Raw genomic sequence first — 21,202 nt, forward strand, 5'->3', positions numbered from 1 at the left:
GTCAGAGTCGCTTTCTTCAGTGTCATCTTCACCCAGCTGGATGATGATGGGTTGAATGTGCTCACTCCCAGACGTGTAAAGTCTGAACTTTGCCTCCAAGTCCATCACATGCTGAATGCTCTTCCTCCAGTCTTCCGCCGTTACCTGCTTGATTTTCTCCCTCAAGATGACGTCAACCGTGGACAGCTTGAAGTCTCTGTTGTCCGCAGCGATGCCATTTTTGACCTTGGCCCACACAAGCTCAATGGGATTAAATTCGCAGTGGTACGGCGGGAGCCTGAGTACAATGCAACCGGCCCTTATAGCTGTGTTGTCTACGATGTAGCTCAGAAAGCGTGACTTTACAGATGCCACCAGCTCAAGCAGCTGCTTCTTTATCATCCTTTCACCGTAGGTGATGTTCTTGCTTGTGAGCCACTCCTGTATCTTTTCCTTCTTCCAGGCCGTCGTCGGCAATTTCTCTTCTCGCCGGCTATGGTAAGGTGCATTGTCTAAAACAATGACGCTACAAGCTGGCAACTTCTGCAGAACGTCATTGAACCAGCCCTCAAAGCGATTGCCATCCATTTCTTCGTGGTAGTCGCCTGTCTTTTGGCCTCTGAATACATCCAAGCAGCCGTCGACAAAACCATCCTCGCTGCCGATGTGCGTCACGATCAGGCGCTGACCTTTCCCAGAAGGTTGTTTTAGACCCGTCAACAGGCCATTTGCTCGAGCGAACAGGCGTCCGCGCTTCTGCACCACGGTGTCTGTCCACATGATCAACCGAGTGTGTCCCGCCGTCACCAATGTCTCGTCAAGGTAGATCTTACAGCCTTCCGCCCGGTAGCGCTCCACGTCACGGAGGTAGTGATTCCGCCAATTGGTGATGTCATCCTGGCCGATAAGCAGTGAGTTGCGGCTTCTCTTTTCGGGCTTGAAGCCGATCTCGGCAAGCAGGCAACGCACAGTACACCGCCTTAGTGATGGGGAAACTCGGTAGTTATCTTCTCGACCGTCGGTATCTCGTTGCGGCGAAAGAAATCGTGCACACGTGACCTCAGTGCGCACAACGTGAAGCTGTCAAACTTCGCGCTGCGTCTTCTCTTCTCCGCATTGCGTGGGCGCTTTCGCGAGGGCGTCGTCAGTTTGCCACCCGAAAAATGCGAAGCTTTAACTTTCTCCCTCACCCTGAACACAGTCCTTTCGCTGACACCGAGCATATCGGTGACAAAATTGCTCGTATCCTCCACGCTGCGTTCAGGCTGCCTGTTACGCCAAAACGTGTAGCAGTGGAAGATCATGTTGCGTGAATCGCTGTTCAGGATGTGGCCGCTCTTGTTCTTGCCGAGGCTCCTTGGTGGTGTGGTCATCAAGGCGACACAAGGCTCGTTCGGCAACAAAGGATCGCGTTCCGATGTCACCTCGCTGGGCTCCATGGCTGAAAACTGGCACGGAATGCCGCGCGCGATCGTGCGCGAACTCACGAGATCGCAGGTTCGCAACCGCGAAAAAAAAAGAGAAAAAAAATATTAATTAAAAATAAGCCCAACACATTAAAAAAATAAGGTTGTGCAAACACACAAAAAGTATATATGAATCTTATGCTATTAAGCCAGCGACTACTACGCCTGGTGCCATTGATCTTGCTCCGTAGCAGACGACGCACAGCGTTGTAGAAGGCACAGAGTTATTTTTCTCTCGCGATCCGGCATGTGCGGTAGCATTTCCATCATGACAGTTTTACCAAACCACTCGTCAAGATACACAAATCTTATTTATACCGACAAATACGCGTTTTAGAAGCAGTCACAATTTTTTGAGTGGGACTATTTCTTGAGTCGCGGAGGAATTGGCTGCTTCGCTTCGGTCAACTGGGCGGGGCCTCCTCCTGTCTCCTAAAGTTGTACCCGACTATAGTTCGATGCGAGTTTTAAATTGCTTATTTTATTTCGCCTCAGGATTATGCGACACTATATTTTAATTTAAAAAATCAAATGTGACGTTAACGTAACGACAAGTCCCAATATTCGAAGTGTAACTTGTGGGAATGCGCGACTCTCACGCGTCCCCTGATGTTGTTTTCCCCGCATGTCTCCTGTAGTCCGGCTTCTCTGCGTGGCTACCGGCGGTGGTTGCGGCGCGTTGCGAGAGATGGCGCTAGTGTCGCGATGCTAACGCCACCGAAACGCCGGGGTCAATTGGGAGAAAAAGGTCGAGGGCTCTCTCTTTGGCTGGGGATCGGCGACCAACACGCACGAACGCTTCGCGCGTGCACCGGCCCGCTTCGCGCGACCGTCGCGCGAGGCTTAGAGCAGGACACCGGTATGGACGAACACGGATCGTTCGAGCGCGCCATCGTTAGCGTGACTGTACACGTGAACGACTAGGCGATGGTGTCATAGCATGGGGCGAACATATTCGCTCGCTATCGGGTCGCGGTGAGTCGGACTTCCTTGATTTGTCGCGCGCCCGTGTGAATGTTCTATTGGTAGCAATTCGGCTGGTATGTATTAGTGTATGAAAGGTGCAATAAATGCCCTTTTGATTGTCTGCACTACTGCGTTGTTGTTCCTTTGTCCCAAGAGCACATGTGAGACCCCACATCTGGCTGCCCAACGTGGACCTCTTGGGGCATCGGACGATAATTTTAACAGTTTTGCTCGGTTCGAGATGTTTCAACCGAAGCGTAGTCCTAGCGTGGATTTTGATCGCTAGTGTCGGCGGTGTGCTTTCTTGAGTGAGGCGACGGTTGCTGTAGCGTGTTTGAACTTTTCAACATGCTAAGCCTTTTCGCGAGTGTTTTGAAGTACACTCGTCGGTACGAGAGCCACGTGGTCTGCATCCTGGGAGAGCGAGGCCTAGCGCCCGCGGAGCATTGGCAAGCCTGAAGCGAGTGAGTACGGAAGCCTCGTGGGTGGTCCAAATTTCTTATGTAAATAGCTTCTTCTATATCTTTGACTTCGGAAGTCGAGGCTCAGGGAGCCGGGTGGCCGCGGGCCACGGGTGCCGCTACGGGCTGACTGGTATTGCGGCCTGGCACCGGGCGCTCCGACACCGTCTGGGACGGTGGGCGCCGTCAACTCGGATGCTGTGTGCACCGAGCGGAGTAGGACCACCTCACAGAGCTAACGTCTCTTCGCGGCTGCCTGTTCTTGTGCCCATTTTGGGTGTTTTTTTTTTTGGATGCCGGTTGTTGTCAAAGTAGCGACGCATTAGGCCTAAGGCTTAACAAAGCCGCCTGTCGCACGTTGAGGGACACAACCTGGTGGACCGTGGTGTTGAGGTGTCGCACATTGCTTCCCTCATTAGTTCGCCTAGCACGAATTGAAATTCTCGTTCGACTCAAGAAAGTAAGCTTTGTTCACGTGAACTTAGCATCTGCTATGCCGCCCGAAATTTTGCTAGCCGAATTGAACATCGTACCACGTGGGCGATGCGTATGCCGAATTCCTCTCCCTTGCACTACTTTAGTGTTTGTCGAGTGCGTTGAGTGTACGCAGCGTGAGCGGAGTCACTCCTGGTTTGCTGTCACCTGCACATCGTCAGCGCTGCTGCCCCGGACTACAATCGAGCTACCCCAGGCTTTGGAGATGCCTGTGGTCAATGTCGGCGCAGCGACTTCGGCGGCCGCCAATGTCCGGCTCGCAACCCTCGGCGGCTGGAAAAAGATCCGGCAGTCACCAACGGCTACTGCGGCTCTAGTCAGCAGGGCGCGAGCGACGCTTGCTCGTGCCGACTTCTGCGTCGCCGTTTCCGGAGTCCTGGGCTGGAGTCGTGCCATCGAATCTGCAGACGTGGTGCTGTGACCAACGGATGCCAGCGGTGAACCCCAGAGTCAATGTCGGCTCGCACGTTGTGGATAATGCGTGGACATTTACTCGGTGGCGCCACTGTCGCATGTACTAACTTTTGTTCGCGACGCGCGCGTTGATAGGCCTTGTGACATGTTTCGCCGGCGTATGTGTAGTGATTTAAGGTTGGGGGGATGTGGGAATGCGCGACTCTCACGCGTCCCCTGATGTTGTTTTCCCCGCATGTCTCCTGTAGTCCGGCTTCTCTGCGTGGCTACCGGCGGTGGTTGCGGCGCGTTGCGAGAGATGGCGCTAGTGTCGCGATGCTAACGCCACCGAAACGCCGGGGTCAATTGGGAGAAAAAGGTCGAGGGCTCTCTCTTTGGCTGGGGATCGGCGACCAACACGCACGAACGCTTCGCGCGTGCGCCGGCCCGCTTCGCGCGACCGTCGCGCGAGGCTTAGAGCAGGACACCGGTATGGACGAACACGGATCGTTCGAGCGCGCCATCGTTAGCGTGACTGTACACGTGAACGACTAGGCGATGGTGTCATAGCATGGGGCGAACATATTCGCTCGCTATCGGGTCGCGGTGAGTCGGACTTCCTTGATTTGTCGCGCGCCCGTGTGAATGTTCTATTGGTAGCAATTCGGCTGGTATGTATTAGTGTATGAAAGGTGCAATAAATGCCCTTTTGATTGTCTGCACTACTGCGTTGTTGTTCCTTTGTCCCAAGAGCACATGTGAGACCCCACAAACTGGAACGTGTTCTTTTGCATTAAAAGGAACTTGTAACGGGAACTTGTTCCTAGATTGGGAAGGAACGAGGAACAAGCTTTCGTTCCCGTTTTAGAGGAACGTGTACAGCAGTGGCCCCCAGATAGCCCTGAACCACCGAGCCTCTGCGGTCCCCAAGTGTGCCATGCGCGCTTTCCTGTTTTCCACGAGCCGCTATGAATGGCAGAGGCTGCCAGATCCCATCAGCGCCGTGCCCTCCGTCGCGACTTTATTGGGACGTCGGAGCGAGAGCTGTTTTATCTTCTGAAAGATTCTTGCTCCCTCCCTGCCTTAGATGCACTCTGTGAATGTTTCTTGTGCCCCAAAAGAAGTGGCAGTTTCACAATCTATGAAGGACTAAGGACAGAATCTGCCATGCTGCTGCTGCACACACTACACTACTGTAGGAAACTAGGCATGCCACAGCTAAGTTTTGCTGGTTTAGAAGTGATAGATATAGGCACCAAAGTTGTGCACGCTTGTTATATGCAATGTGTGGCAAGATCACATGCATGCAAAATTGTGACACACACCAGCTTGTCCTGAATTTTTATCCCACGTACTGCTGGTAGGCACACAAGAACTTGTATCTTCCCCTTTCTATGGTGCTCACCCAGTATTCTGCTTTATTATGCTTTCAAGACAGCCCCTACCTACCTCACTCTACCTGAAATTGTGTAGTAATATAAACTTACCAAATCTCTGTTACTTCGGTGTTCTAAGCTCAGGTGGGCTGCAAAATCTTCAGTCACATGGTTTGGCTCCCCTCCAGGCAATGCAGCACAGACAGGACACACCTGCAAAATAGGTACCATGTGGCCACAGCTCTCACACCACTGTGTTTATTCAAGGATTGCTCTGGCAAGACAATGAGCCCACTGGAGACAGTGCAACCCACCCTGGTCAGCATTCAAGACAATGGTTGCTGTTGAAGCAGCAGATATCCAGGAGAAACTAAAAGAAATTGGCCTCGAGATCCAGCAAAGTCGCCATCTGCAGACACTGGCTGAACCACACACAGTGAATGGTGTGTTGCGTCATCTGCTAGGCAGTATGCGTTAACAAGCTCATGTACAGCGTGAGTATTCTCTAAAGACTGTTTTTTTCATTTCTAATATTCTCTAAAGATTGTAAAATGCATACAGGCATTTGCCTGTATGCATTTTTTTTTCAATTTAGAGTAGCATATGGCCTTGCACTGTAGTCTGCACTGTAATAAGATCAGTGACTGCACGTGCCGTGAGCACAATGTTTTCGTAATGCTCTCCGTTAGCTACAGTCGTTTCAATTTTGTTGTCAGTTTGTGTCTCAGGCTCATCAGAAAATGCATTTTGCGTCATTCTAAATGAATAAGGTGGTCCCAGCGAGACAGAGCGCAAAACTTTAGCGACATTTTGTCACATTGTGTTGGTGATTCTGCAATCTTTGTGATATCCCAAAACATGAAGTGGCAGGAAGATCAGTCAGTAATTAAGAAGAGTTCTATCATATACAGCAGAACCTCGTTGATACGATCCCATTACGTACGATTTCCTGGTGCCAACGTTCACGATTGAGAACACAAAAAATGACCCAATACAGTTACGCTTATTTTTGACCGGTTCATACGCTCTCAGAAAACACAATCTTTCAGCACCAACGTTCAGTGCGTTGCCAAACTGCGATCATATGATACATTTTCAGACCATTTTCTCGCCGCCAGATTCCATTTAAACAAGAAAATGCATAAAGCGCACGCGATCGAGAACAGTAGCCATCCGCCGCGGCAGCTTCACCACACTACTCGCCCACTGTCTCGCATGAAAATGATGGCGTGCACTCAGTTTCTTATTTCGATAGCAGCAATCTCCCGGATCATCGCATGCCGCATTCCCAGCTATTGTCGCCAACCCTATTGCGGTAAACATCTTCACCTATCTGTTTCACAGCAAGTGGAGCGCAGTGCCGCTGGAAGCCTCCTACACACTTTTAGTGGCATCACGTTTCACTCCGGTAGCATCCAGCATCACCCACCAGCTCGATTTCTGTTTCCACTCGCCGCCGTTTTGTGTGTCGCCATCATTTTGTGTCTCAGGCCGCCGGAGCCCCATCAGCGTCTCGCATCACAACGATACGTGCAATGCTTTGCATTGGCATAGATGTCAACTACAGTTAAGTCTGTCAAATTTTAAATACTTTGGATCGTAAAAAAAGAAAAATCTTTAAAAAAAGAAAGAAAGTAAAAGCAAGTAGCAGAAGTAAAAGAAGCAGAAAGAAGAAAAAAAAAAAGAAAACAATGCTTTGGCCCTTATAGTAAGTGGAACTTTTTTGCATCATAGTCGCGTACGTGGAACTAGGCCAAGACAGCTGTGTGTGTTTTAATGTGTTGTTTTTGCTGTTACTGTGGCAAAAAATAATGGCGTGCAAAGCAACATGACGAACATGCTAACGCACTGTCACTCACAGTGAAATAGCTTGTTTACTGAACTTACATTAAATGACCGACTTCCCAGAAAAAAAAAAAAAAAGGCAATACGTACAAGTGAGCACAAGTGCTGAAGTAGAGTGCACAAAAACACGCAACTAATAAGGCAGCTTTTGTGATGCTGTGTTTCTGTGTCACGCATCCTCTGCACTACGCGTGTATGGATGCCTTTATTTTGTATCTGGGTCTGCTACTGAACAGTTGGTAGCTGACCCCCCCCTAACTCCTCTGCATCTTTTCTTTTCCATGTTGCCTTGCGTCATGCTCCTATTTCGCACCAAGAACAACATGTATAGCAGGCACAATAACAGTTAACACATTAACAGCTTTTTGTTTTTTCCAGTGCAAGATTAACAGAAAATGCTGCATTAGTTGTTGCGCGACAGCAATGCCAACAGAGTTAACAGAACACAAGCAGAACAAGTACAAAAAGGACCAATGAAGGGCCAAAACAGACTGTGTGGCTGAGTGCCGGTCCCCTGTTCAATGACAATTTGCGCTTCTTTCACGCAAAATAGGAAAGTTATGTGCATATTGTGCAAAAATATGGTGCTGCAGGGCAATATATAATCAGTTCACCACTGCCACATGTTTTATTAGCATACAATCAACTGAAATTGCCAGCAGCGAAGCACCACCATGTACATTTCAATGCATGCCGCTGACCGCCTATCCACACTAATGTGGTGACGGTGCTGCCTCTATAGCAAAAACAGATGTTTCATACCCTAAGAATGCCAGAAAGGAGAGCATTAAATGTTCAACTTTCAATCACACATGAATATAGTTTGCTCAATCAGAAGTTTAGCTATTATATAGCACTCCACTTTTATTCAAGGTCCCCAATTTGCATACATCAACGTCAGCACCAGTCAACAGTGATGTCGACTACCAATATGTCACAAGTTGGCAAAAAGCATAAATGACACTAGCAATGGTTTACTATGGACATGCAATTAAACCCAGCAGAGTATGGCAATGGTTTAGAAGGTCCGTAAGTGCTCACCACTTCTGATGAGGCGTCTGTGTGCTCAGCTGTCACATGCTCTTGAAGGGTAAGTTCCGTGAAGCCCATCTTGCCACAAATTGGACAGGTAAACGACTGCGGCTGTTCCACGGAAACAGCCTCCCCACCATAGTATAGGTCTGCAAAAGTGGGAAAAAAATGCCTGGCTTCTTTATCAGTAAATATGATGGTGGTGCCTTGAACCTTGTTGATGCAACAAATAAGAAATGAAAAATGAAGCTCAACCTCTCAATCAACACAAACTTGAGTTATCATGCTTTCGAGTTTTTTTAAACAGCTGCACGAGAACCAATACAGACGATAACATGTTCGACATGGGCTCAGGTAAGTGCACTTTTTGATTTTTTTGTTACTGCCAAACTGCTCTTACTGGGCCTTTCGATTTGTCGTACCAGACTGTCCACGACTGCTGAAGACGCTGCATATGCAACACTCATTAGCTGAAAGCCCCACCTCAGACAGCTCGAGACTGTCAAGGATGGATAATCGAAGAGGCCCACTGATGTGACGTGAATTTAGCAGTTAAGACTTATCACGCTTAAGTAAAAACTAATCACTACATTTTGCTTAAGTACCCACTGCATGCAAAATAATGTATCCTCACTAGAGTACATGAGGGCTGAGTGGTCGGCACGTTTCATGGGTGGTGTTATGGCATCTTGCAAAACAGCTGGTGTATGTAAACAAGTGTATGATTTCAAATACACCTGGTTTGATTGACTCTGTGACGAAGGCCTGTAGTTTCAGATTCCTCCCCCTTAAAGGCACAGACAAAATGTTTGCTTAAAATGATGGAAATATACAGGGTGTTCCAAGAACTCGTGCCAAGCCTGAAAAAATCCACGTGTGTTTTATGAGAATGGAACCAATTTGGTATTGCTCACGGTCCTCTTGAGCAACTCGAATTTTTACTATGTGCTTAGGTAATTAACGATTAATTAACCAACTTTTGAAGAACTGCTTAAACGTAAAATCTTGGATAAAGAAGTTGTACAGCTCTATTGAGAACTTCTAGGTAACTTCTTTCCATGATGATAGCTTCTACAGCTTGAATTTTTTTTTTTTTAAATATTGAATTCTGGGGTTTTACATGCCAAAATCATGATATGATTGCGAGGCATGCCGCAGCAGAGGGTTCTAGATTAATTTAGACCACCTGTGGTTCTTTAAAGGGACACTAAAGCAAAAAATTATTTCAGCTTTGTCAGTAAGTTATCCTTGCACAATACTACAAAAGCCACTTTTACTGCGAGAAAATGCTTGCTAAGGCAAATGCAAAAACAAAAGACAAATGGCGGCACCACCTTGAAATTGCCTCATCAGCTCACCGTGACGTCACGTATTTTGATGTCGTCTGCTCGGGCATTTTAAAGGATGTTGACAAACGGCAGGGGGGACTGAAAAGCAATTTCGCCCCAGAAGTGTGGAAGGTTGCTGTTTTCAGCCCTCGCGATAAGTGAAACTAGTGGGGGGCTTCATCAGTCGGTCAGGAGGCGCTCTTTGGCCGCAGAGAACCCACGTCGCCACCTCGGTGCAGCGTGAAATGCCACACAGATGGTCTGAAGACGCGCGGAAGAGGGTGGCATTGGGAGCAGTTTAGCCCAGAAGCTTCCGTACCAAGTAAGCAGGTCACGCCAGCTGAAGCACTCAGTGCTACAAGAGGGAAGGAAACTTTAGTGGCAGAGTCAAGCAGGTTCGCGCCTGCTGAAGACAGACCACATGCAAGACATCATTAGGGAGTCGATGGGCACGCTTCGGTGGCAGAGAAGCCATTTCCGGGCCCACGGTAACTTTAACCAGACATATGGGCTCTCGCGCAACGGGTTGGCATCGGAGGTGCAGTCAGACTTTGGACTGATAGTTTTATGGGCCCGCTGGCGACTGGGCATGTGTAGGACATCATTGAGTACTGAGGGGACGCCTTTTACTGCAGTGCATAACTTTTTAACAAAGGCACGAAAACAGGGCAACTCAGGTGTTTCTTTTTTTCGTCAGTGTTCTGGAAAATGCCGGGAGAGTTTAACGGTCACAGAAAGGAACGGTTTCTGTGTTATTTGCTTTTTTTTTTTTTTTCTCTCTCTCTCACTCCGTGTTCCAAAAAACCCAGAGAGAAAGTAAGAGAAATGGTCATCAGTAAGTGACAGCCCAATTGACTCAATCAGGTCGCTGGGATATCGTGATTTGCCACGCGGGGATTTGGGAGGAGCAACCGAAGGGTTAAAACCGGGCTCCTGAATCCTCACGAGGGTTCCGGAAGCGGGAAAGGTGGTCTGCACTTTCAGCTCTGCCGAGTTGAGTGCACTGGTTAGGTGGTCTGCACTTTCAGCTCTACCGAGTTGAGTGCACTGGTTCTAGTGTAAACAAAGAATCCAGACATACGAGTGGTGCTATGCACTATCAGCTAGGCAGAGTTATTACGTCAGACTCCCTGTAAATAGCTGCCTATGAATATATTGTGTACCTAAAGTCTAATCTCCAAGTACAAGCGTCTATAGCATCCCATATCTGATGGAAGAGGAGAAATGACGACGGCAGCTGAAGACAAGCTTCCGTACTAAGTAAGCAGGTCACGCCAGCATTCACTCTCTTGTAGCATTCAGTGCTACTAGAGGGACGGAAACTTTAGTGGCCCAGTCGAGCAGCAGGATCGAAACAGCGACAGCAAGGAACGCTCTGCAGTTCAAGCAAGACGTCGCACTGCAGGTGACACCTCAGTGAAGGGCAACAACAATCAACTTCGGCGTGGGCAAAGGAACCAGCAGCTTAGGTGGAGCAAGCCATCGGTCTAAGGGCCTAGATAGAGGCTGGCCATCTAGCAACAGTGAAACGGCAAGGACAAGGAAAGATCTACACTTCAAGCGAAGTCCAGTAGCATCAGTGCAACTTTGGTGCGACCAATGGTGATGATTCTGCAACTGGTAAGGCATGGCAGCGGCGACCAGCGGCATCTCGACAAGTTGCGAGTCCTCTCGTTCTTGCACTTCAGGGGTATGCCTAGTTGTACCACAGCGTAGAATACGAGAGTCGCTCACTTGAACCCCAACAGGAGAAATCAACCCATGATGAGTGAGTCCGGAGACGAGAATGTCGAGGACAACTCAGCCGGGATTGTCGAGTGGGAGAGTTCGAGAAAAGGACCTCAGAACCCTCACGGAACAGCGCCAAATGCTAGAGTTGCAAGTAGAGGTTGCGAGACTTTGGTAAAGCGGAAGCGGGAGCTCACGGGTAGGTGGGCATGCGTTCAGCCAGCAGGATCATTGCAGCAAGCAGAGGCCGCCATTCCAAATGTCTCGCTGGAGTGCTTCCCAAATTTCCATCAGAGGCCAAGGCTTTGGTGTGGTTCAAGTCGGTTGAGAGCGCCCTAGAAGCGTATGAAGTGACGAAGGGGTTTAGCGGACAGATTATTTTCCCGTTGGTGGCGGAGAAGGTCCTATTTCTGTCTACACGAGTTAGCCCTGCGGAACACAAGGAGTACCAGAAAATCGAGGAAACAGTACTTGACACTCAAACTTACCCCAGGGGAATACCTGAAAAGGTTCTTTGGGCCAGGAAAGCATATGAACAACAGCTGGAGACCTTATACAACTCGTCTTCGAAGCTACAGACTGTAGAGGCGTGTCGACGTTTGAGGAGCTGGTCAAACTATTATTGGTTGCAGACCAATTGGCTGCAGATGATGGCCTGTCAGTGACGCAGTTAGGTACATAACACAGCAGGAAGGTAAAACGCAGCTAAAAGCACCAGACCTAGCTGCCCTACTGCGGACATTCGAGGCAGTGCAAGGCAGGAACAGCGCAGGGAAGCAGGTGAAACAAAAGCCGGCAGAGTCGCAAAGCGAGAGTAGTGTTAAGCCAGGCGTACAGCCTTGTAATCACTGCGGCGGGAAAGGTCAAGGCACACAGACAAAACCCAAGTTTAGGGGCTGCTTTTCATGCGGCTCTAGTGGGCATATGAAGTGGAATTGCCCCCACGGCCCAGGGCAACAGACGTCGAAAGTTCTGGGCGCTAAGAGTGACAGCTTGTCGGCGCAAGTTTTGGTATGAGAGCCAGCGGCTGTGCACAGCGACCTGATTCTCGTGCTTCTCGACTGTAAGGATGGGCATATTGATGCAATTCCAGACACAGGAGCAGAGATTACAGTGTTGCATAAGAGCGTTGTTCCACCAGAGATCGTGTAGTCACACAGAACGATCAGCCTAACTTCTATCTTTGGAGAAAAGGTGAGAACTCACGGTGGTTACACTGAGAATGTCCTGTGAATGTGGCGTTTTCACAGACGTAAATAAAGGAGGCAGTGCCGGTGCTGTGTGTGTTAACAGACAAGCTGACAAAGCGGGCCAATTGCCAGCTGTCAGAAGAAGCATGGGAGTTGCTTAGAAACAAGTGCATTTTCAAAGGGGCAGTGAAAAGCAGAGAGCAAGAGGGAGACAGCACAGCCAGAGCTCGAAGGTGGTACATCGAACACGGAAGCTGTGCAGTGTATAGAAAAGCGGTCCACCAGACACTGAAAGGGCAGGCGTAGCAGAGGAGGCGATGGTCACCCAGGTGATAGTGAAAAGCAGGAACGGTGAGGACCATCAAAGTAGCAATGCGTTCCCTGATGAACCATAAGCTGTGAGAGTAAACGAGAAGTGCACGTCGGATTTCAAGAAAAACAGCAGGCGGACCCAACTTTGCAGGAAGCCTGGGGAAAAGCTGAGTAGTTAAAACGTGGTATGATAGTGATCAGCGGGTTACTTTACTAGAGAGATAAGGTACTTGGGCTGGCAGTGACACAGTGCTACAGGAGTGCCACATGGGGTAAGTTTTGCAGCTGGCCCATGAATTGAGCTGGGTGGGACATTTGGGTTGCTGAAAGACTAGATGCAGGATTAAATAGTTTTTACTGGCCGGCCAGGCATAGAGGACAATGTATGACGGCACTGCAACCACTGCCAGACAAGAGCAGACTTGCACCGCATTGATAGCGTCGCTACAGAACCCTTGACAAGGCCACGATATCCGTTTTAACAGGTTAATGTAGATGTCTTCGGGCCATTAGAACCAACATCAGGCAGAAGTCACAAGTACTGTTCATGCGTCATCGACTTGTGCATACGCTGGCCTGAAGTTGTGTGTCGGCACTCTCCGAGTGCTAGAGCGACCTGTGAAGCCCTACTATCAGTGTTTAGTAGGACCAGTATACCAGAAGTAATAGCGTGAAATTGCAGCACAAATTTCAACGTGGCACAAGAGAGTTCCTATCGAAACTGGGTTGCTCCCCCAGATTTTCAATGCCAGGATACCCAGAAAGTAACGGGGCGGTCAAACGTTGAAACAGGACCTTCCAAGAATATGCTGTACTACACAGTTGAGAAGGAAGGCAGAGATTGGCATCAGTTTGTTGCTGAAGACAAGTTTCCGTAGCAGTAAGCAGGTCATGCCAGTTGGAGCATTTGGTGCTACAAGAGGGAAGGAAACTCTAGTGGCCTAGTTAAATCTTTATCATTAAAAATAGACTACATAGTATTTCAAACAAACCAAGGTCTAAAGTTAGAAAGTTTCAATAACTTTTACTGAACCACAATGGCCAAAATACAAAAGATACTTTGTAATCCGTGACATCACCATGGCATACCGGCACTGGAGCTTCGGCGCTAAATCCAAAAATAAAACTGACTGTCATTTTCTATTCTAATACTAAAGCTATTTCTGCAATATTAACGGAAGCAGAGTTCTTCAAGGATACTTAAGGCCCAACCGCATGCACGCGATTTTTGAGCGACAGCGACAAGCGACGGCGACGAGCGACAGGTTTTGCCGTCGCGGAGGGCTATCCGTCGCTGTCGCTGGTCGTGTCGCCGGATTCTGGCCAGCCAGAAAATATCGCTTGTCGCCTGGAAGTCAGTGCGACGACATCCGCTGGGGACAGTGATTGCACAACAACATGGCAGCATTCGGTCTACCCGCTTCGATCTGAATTCGCTCTTGCAACTTGCTCTCTGCTGTGACAGCAAAAAATGAATAGTACAATCAGTTATCGCTTCACCTCATCGCTAGCTGAAGACTAAGTATCGGTGCTCTCTTATTGTTAATATTGAGATCGCTTGTTTTTTTTTGACGTTGTTAGGCCTGAGACGCGACCGAGAGCCGAGAAAGTGTTAAGTTTTACTCAACAGATGGCGCCACGGCACCTTACGTTGGCGGCATGGGACGGAGTTCCACTGGGGATGCATGGAACGGATTTTCACTGGGGATGATAGCATATTTTAGCTAGGTCTACATAAATCATTGACCTTTTGATAAAATTGAGATTTCTTTACGCGCGCACGATAACATTTATTCGCACAACAATGTAAATCTATCACTACTCTTTTTCGCGATGTCGCGTTCATGTGGTTGCTCCACGCCGCGACACGACAGTGCGACAGGGTGTGCCTGTCGCGTCGCTTGTTGCTGTCGCTTGAATATCGCGTGCATGCGGTTGGGCCTTCAATCTAAACTGATTCAGTGTTTCTCTTTAGCGTTTCTTTAACGTGCACCCAATGCACAGTACACAGGCATTTTTTGCATGCATTTCGCCCTCATCAAATGCGGCCACCGCTGCCAGGATTTGATTATGCGCCCTCGGGCTTAGCAACGCAATGCCAAAGCCACACCACCACCATGGTGGGTGGTTTTAATTTTTCCAGGCTGCAAAGAAAGCGTGCAAGATTTTAGAAGTACCACATGACTAGGTGCCAGCACGCAGCAACATTAGTGCCCTCAAACATCCTACCAACGAATGATGGATGCTGCAAGCAGATCGAAGACATGAACAGGCCTTAACTATTTCATTACCACGCCTTTCGTTACTACGCATCGATCGCCGGTGATCGATGCTTTAAATCACCGATTTCGATATGTTGGAGTAGGTTTTTATGCACTTCGTGCCACCCAGTGGTTAGTCCAGGCACTCCACTTTCAGAATCAGTTAAAATTTTTCCGCTCTGGTGATGTGATTTTTGGCGGACCTTTTTGCGAACTAATGTGCATGTGTTGTAGTGAAAAGGGGCGTGGCTGTCACCCTCGAGAAAAAAGCGTGCCACTTGTGATTTGGCTGCACTAACCTCAAATTTTTGTGGTGAAAAAGACTCCCAGCAAGTCAAGAATCAAATGATGATGCTGGATTTGCCATCTGACAGTGATGAGCAGTGATAAGTACCCTAAAATGATGCCAGCTGCTCAACAGTGAGCTTTGGTTTGAGTTAGTTTTATTCCACAAAAGCACATTTCTGAAGGTCCGCTGCATGTCCAACATGTACTTGGCACTTTCAGCCAATTTCCAAGAATTTCGTCTTCACTTCACTTGCAAAATCCTGGCGAGGGGCGCTGCCGGTGTTACTACGCATTTATCGAAAGTCGCTTTCATGGCGGCGGTGTCTCGCACGACTGCACTGCGAGAAAAGCGTCCCCCGCTCGGAAATAAGTTGCACCTGCACTTGAATTTAGTGATGAGGAATCAAAATAGGAGTCTGATGATGACAGCAAACCAGATTCAAGCTCTGATGGCAACAATGTTTCGAGTCAGCCGGGGACATCTGCAGCTGTTCACCGGCAAATTTCGTCTACGGCCTTGAGTGGTCTCCTTCCTCATGCACGCTTATCTGCCGATCTTTGTGCTTCACCGATTGTCTGCAGGTTGCGTACTTTGTTTGGTCAGGATGTGCTGCACCGGCAGGAAAGAAAATTCACTACACGCCAAGAAGAGCGTCCTGAACACATATTGGAACAGAACTACAGAGCAGTGCAAGACTGTTTACAACGGCGTGGGATTTCTTTCTGCTCTTCTTCACTGCGGAGGTGATTAAGACCATATGGAAACAAACAAATATGCGTGGATGCATATTCTGGAGTTGCCCAGCTGCACTAAGAGAGATGGGTCCTGGAAAGAGGCGGGTCCAGACGAACTGGCGAAGTTTATTGGACTTTTCATCAGACCATCCTCAGAAAATGCCGAAAAAGCGAAACTGCAAAATGTGTTACGAGGGCCGCAAAGTTGAACAAAAACAAATGTGTTGTGCAAAAAATGTGTAGTGCACCTACGCTTTACAAAAGCCAGGAGATGCTTCACCGTATGACATGACTGAAAAGCAGTTCCTGGTCTTAGTTTCTTCTTTGTATCCAAAGAACAGCTGTGTATTGAGCATTTATTTTTGAGACACTTTTCCCGAGTCATTTATCTTTGAAATGTATATTCTGAATTTCCTTTGATATTAATGGTTTTGTAGATATCTCGTTTTTTTAGTGTTGTTTTTGTCAACTGGCAACAAAAATGGTGCTTTCTAGAATTTTTATGTGCTACCTAATAAATTTTTTTTGCTTTGCAACACATGTTTTTAGAAAGAGTACTTCATTATGTACAATTTGCTATGCTGCAATGTATGCTGGAATATTATTTGTAGTGTCAAAATTTTTTTTCTCTGAAACCTATTAAAAACCATTTTCCCACGGTAACGAAAGAGTTAAGCAACGAGGATGGATTGCATATATTAGCTTTCACATCTGGCGAAATATGACATCAATTCGATTCACCCTGCACTCCGTGAACTAGTAGTTCCCACCAGTTCAGTGCCAGTTCTTGTGCTAAAACAGCACGGCACCACCTGCACGATAAATATGCGACAAATAATGCATGGAAATTCTTGAAGCTGTGTCAGCATGTCTGCTGTTGACAGACAGCGTAAAGGGTGAGGGTGTTATGGCGGAAGATGGCGATGTATCGGCTACGATGGGTGTGGCCATGTCTCTGCTTGCGGCCTATTAACTCTATCAGTCAATTCAGTCTGCGTGCAGCATCATCAATTTGTACTAACATGTTTGAGGGCACTAATGTGGCTGTGCGCTAGCACCTAGTCACATGGTACTTTTTCAAATCTATTGCACTTTTTTTACCGCACGGAAGAATTAAAATCACAGCACGTACCATCAAAGAAAGAAATTATTTGAATATTTCGCAACTTCTTCATTGAAGATTTTGCATTTAAAGCGATACTTTAAAGGTTAATCAATTAATCATTCTTAATTATTGAAGCTCATACTAAAAATACTTTGCATTGTTCAAGAGAACAGTGAACACAACTAAGCTGGTTGCGTTCTCACAACGTGGATTTTTTTAAGGCTTGGCACGACTTAGCTGAAACACCCTGTATCAGGACGTGGGTAAAAACGAAGACAAAGAGGAAGATGAGTCTTTTTGACAATGGAGGACAAGACACATCAGAATAATCAGAATCAGACGTGCCTACAAAAAATTCATAACGGCATAGACAAGTTTTCAAGAAGCCACTAGCTGACTTCAGTGGAGTTTCCAATGAAAATTACCCTTTCAAAAATCATTTAACAATTCCAAATGAATATTTTTCACAGTATGTGCCAAGAGTGCATTTGTTGAGATGGCTTAAGACCAACTCGTATTCTTTATTCTAAGCGGGAAAATTTGTCCATACAAATAAAAAAAAATCATTTCTCTTCACCTGATCACTGACCAATGGAAGAAAGTGTTTCAAAGCATTTGAAACACTCTTGAAAAAGGACACGCATTTGAAAGCAGCCTCTTGAAAAAGGATGCGCTACAAATGTCTAGTGCCTATTACTTTCAATAGAGCAAAATCATTTCAAAGGTTGACAACTGGTTTGCTATCGAAAAACGGCTCTGGTCCAAGGAACATTGCCGGATGGCAAGGAATATGCTCTCTGCAAGCTCAAGGGAAATACTTTCTACGTAGAAGTTCTGCTTCCTGGCATTCAAGCAAAACATGAAGGACGGTGAGCCTCTCACCACATTTGCCACAGGTTGGAGGCTCATCACCAGTCAGCAGACAATTGTGGGTACCATACGTGTGCCCTATTCTGAGTCGACAGAATAGGACATCGATGTGCTGTGTTTTCGTTGTGGAGGTACACATGCCTAAGTGCGATTTTATTACGTACAGCTTATTATTCGTTTCAGCCTCCCACAAACGTTGCCAATGGTTTTTTAGTTTCTTGCGTACAAAAGGCTTAAGATCTTCAGCAAGGACAGTCATGGTAGAATTAACAGCTACCGATGCAACTGATGTAGACATTTATTACGTGAAAGACGTCAGAGAACTGAAACTATTTACCACCAAACGAGCGGAGTGACATGCTTCTGAGACCAGTGGCCACAGCGCATCAGCTGCACTCATGACCAAAATATAGTATGTCGTCTACTAGAAGCACAAATATGCACAAGTATTATGTGATTTGATGTAAACTTGCGTGCATATGTTGTAACACAGTCAACGACCGATTTTCCGGACGCCCGATAATTCGAACGCCTTCGCGGCCCCGCCACGTACCCCTAGAGTCAATGTATAACGTCTGAAATTTTGAACGCAAAAAACCTTGAGCGGTGGGAGGTACAGCTGACCGGCAATACCCTGGCGAGACAAGAAGCTCTCGTCCAGCAAGTACGTCGAGCAGCCATGGCCAGTGGAGTCCTGGAACGAGGACACCACCCACTCGTCCTCAAGATCAACGACCTCGATGGTCCAAATAAATGTTTTCTCTCTCTCTGCCATCCGATTTTCCAGACTTTTTTCCATGACCGCAGGTCCAAAACGGCATTAGTCATAGCCACCACCACCGCCATTTTGATTATCGCGCTGCCTCGAACCGGTGCTCTCGTATGCAGATCAGCTGGCAGCCATAGCTAACCGTGGAAGGGCTAGGCCTAGCTGCTTCGACATTCGCTATTAAGTTTCTGCCTGTTTGGCGCCGTGTTTTTTATTGAAACAGTTCACCACTGTTCGCAATGGAGCTGACTCCGCCTTTGTAATCCTCGCCAATGTCTTCGAAGCTCAGAAAGCACGGTGCCGTTGCACAATGCCAGTTACCGAAAGTCAGCTTCGCCTCAATGCAGCAGTGATACGCAGTGAAGTATAAGCAAAATATTGCAGTGAAGCATACCAAGAGTGGGAAGGGGCAACTGTGACGGGACACAGTATGTATTCCTTATACATGCGGGTATCCGCTGTCTCCTATCACAGTGCGTGGTACAATATGCTTAAAGGGTCCCTGAAACGGTTCGCACAAATTTTGTAGATGCGTAGGGTACAGCTACAGTAAAACAATCGCGTCACAATTTAAGCGAAGCGCCTCATATTAAGAGAGCTACGGACGATTACAAGTTACCCTCCTCCCTAGCCATGCATACCCTCCTCAACTCATTCGCCGAGTGATCGGGGCCACGATGTAAGAATGAGCGGGGCTCAGCTCCGCCTTCGCAGGCTCTACGTCACGTAGTACGTCACGTAGTGACGTGTTGTCGCCTATTTCCAATTGCCTTGGAGCCAGCACGCGAAGGCTCTCCAACCTCTCCGCTAGCCGCCCGGCCGTTGATCCCCAGCGAGAGCGATCAAGCAGCGTGCGTTGCGAGCGTTCTGTCGCAGCGCGGAGCGTGTCCAGTATTCCAGTAACCACAGGCGAGCTGGGTGTTTTGACGGATAGCCAGAGGCGTAAACTAAAGCCCCTCCATACCGCTGCGATCAAGGAGCTTCGTAGACATACGTGAGCGGCCTGATCGGCATGCGCGGTTCAGCCATCTGGTGGCGCAGAGCTTAACCAGCCAAATACAGAGCTAATATTCCTTTAACCAAGTGTAAAACATTTTAAACATGACAACGTGTTCAAGATTACGCTTCTGCCAAAAATTTGAGCCAGCAGCAAAGTAGAAAAAACGTGGTTACTGCTATATTGGCTGTGTGTTTGGTTGAGCGTTGTGCCGCCAGGTGGCTGCACCGTGCAAGCAGTTCACTTTTGCACCTCCATTCATCACGAAAAACGTGGTAAAGCGGCCAGTACACTTGCGCTAGCGTTTACCTGAATACCGGACACGCTAAACTCTATTGTGGCAAACCTTCGACGTGAAGCGACGGCCGCAAACGCGTAGATGCTGGCGCCGTTTGGATTGATTTGGATACCAAAAGTCCGATGCGCTGCAGCCACTCCGCTCGTCTGCTGCCTTGCAGCGGGGCACGATGTCACAGCTTGACATGTCGCTGATCGCTACGTTTGCAGCCCACAACGCAACAAGGGCGAACCATGGTGCTCGCAAAAAGAAAGAACAAGACCAACACTGACCTCACAGCTCTCGTCAACACGGAGCATGTTTTAACACAAGCAGACGACACTTGCTGTTGGCCGGAAGTGCTTCTAGTGTAGTGATACATGTCCTTGTGCATTCTCTTTCTGTTACTTCCTTTTTATAGAAACAAATTAACTAACATCTAAACTATTATGAACAACATTTGTTCACCATAATGTTGGAAAAATGATCGATGACGCGTCCTGGGCAGCCATTCAGATAGCTGGCCCAGTGATGTGTTATGGGCAAATCGCGTCACTTGGGCACGAAACTCTGCCGATCAGCGTGCTGCGATCAGTAGCAATGTACCTTTTTAAAACCTTATAACAAATTACATGCTTTACGTGGAGTGCTTAGATGCGTCAATTAATGATCAAAAGGACCTACTCTAACGACTCAGCACGTTTGTATAAAATCATCATAATCGTTTCAGGGTCCCTTTAAGAAATGTACTGGCAGGCTTTCAGAGCTATTTCGGACGTGCCTGTGGCGATTTGAGCCCTTGGGGGCAGTAAAAGGCATGCATTCATTTTTTCAGGCAGCCCGTTTTTTCGGACGTTTTCGCAGCTAAGCAGTCCGAAAAATCTAACGTTGACAGTATATGAAGATCTTCCGTAAAAAACATTGCAGATCAAAAACTGCCCTGCTGAAGGCCCAGAGCGAGACCTCTATGACTGCATTAGTACTTGCACAGCACCCGCTGCATAGCCTGCTACATATGAAATGGGGTATAGCAGCACACCGACAAAATGACACTTGCTGCAACAAAAAGTACCAGCTCAAAATGTCCCTAAATTTGCCCATCTGGCTGAGGTATAAGTTACTGTACAAGTGTGAAACCTTTAACTGCTGATGACAAAGTAACTTGCCATCACAACGAGCTAGTGCCAATGACAAGTTAAACCGTCGTGAATTTTTGGCAATTTTTACACATGTGTATGTGTTCAGTTTCTTGTAACTGTCAAGAAAATAATACACAATGACTTTTGCAAATTCTTCTTAGCACTTCTAAAAAATTTTGCTGAATTGGTC

The 21,202-nt window shown here is 47.6% G+C and overlaps 1 protein-coding gene across 1 annotated transcript in view; it reads right to left on the minus strand.

The window, feature by feature from the left end:
* LOC119457459 (E3 ubiquitin-protein ligase KCMF1-like) overlaps positions 1-21,202 on the minus strand; it is an 83,365-nt gene that overhangs the window by 41,630 nt on the left and 20,533 nt on the right. The window contains exons 3-4 of the mRNA XM_037719028.2: positions 8,023-8,162; positions 5,248-5,349 (exon numbers count right to left, since the gene is read on the minus strand). Of these exons, the coding sequence (XP_037574956.1) occupies positions 5,248-5,349; positions 8,023-8,162 (242 nt within the window). The remainder of the gene's footprint in view (positions 1-5,247; positions 5,350-8,022; positions 8,163-21,202) is intronic.

This window comes from Dermacentor silvarum, chromosome 1 (assembly GCF_013339745.2).
Source record: "Dermacentor silvarum isolate Dsil-2018 chromosome 1, BIME_Dsil_1.4, whole genome shotgun sequence".
NCBI classification, from domain to species: domain Eukaryota; kingdom Metazoa; phylum Arthropoda; class Arachnida; order Ixodida; family Ixodidae; genus Dermacentor; species Dermacentor silvarum.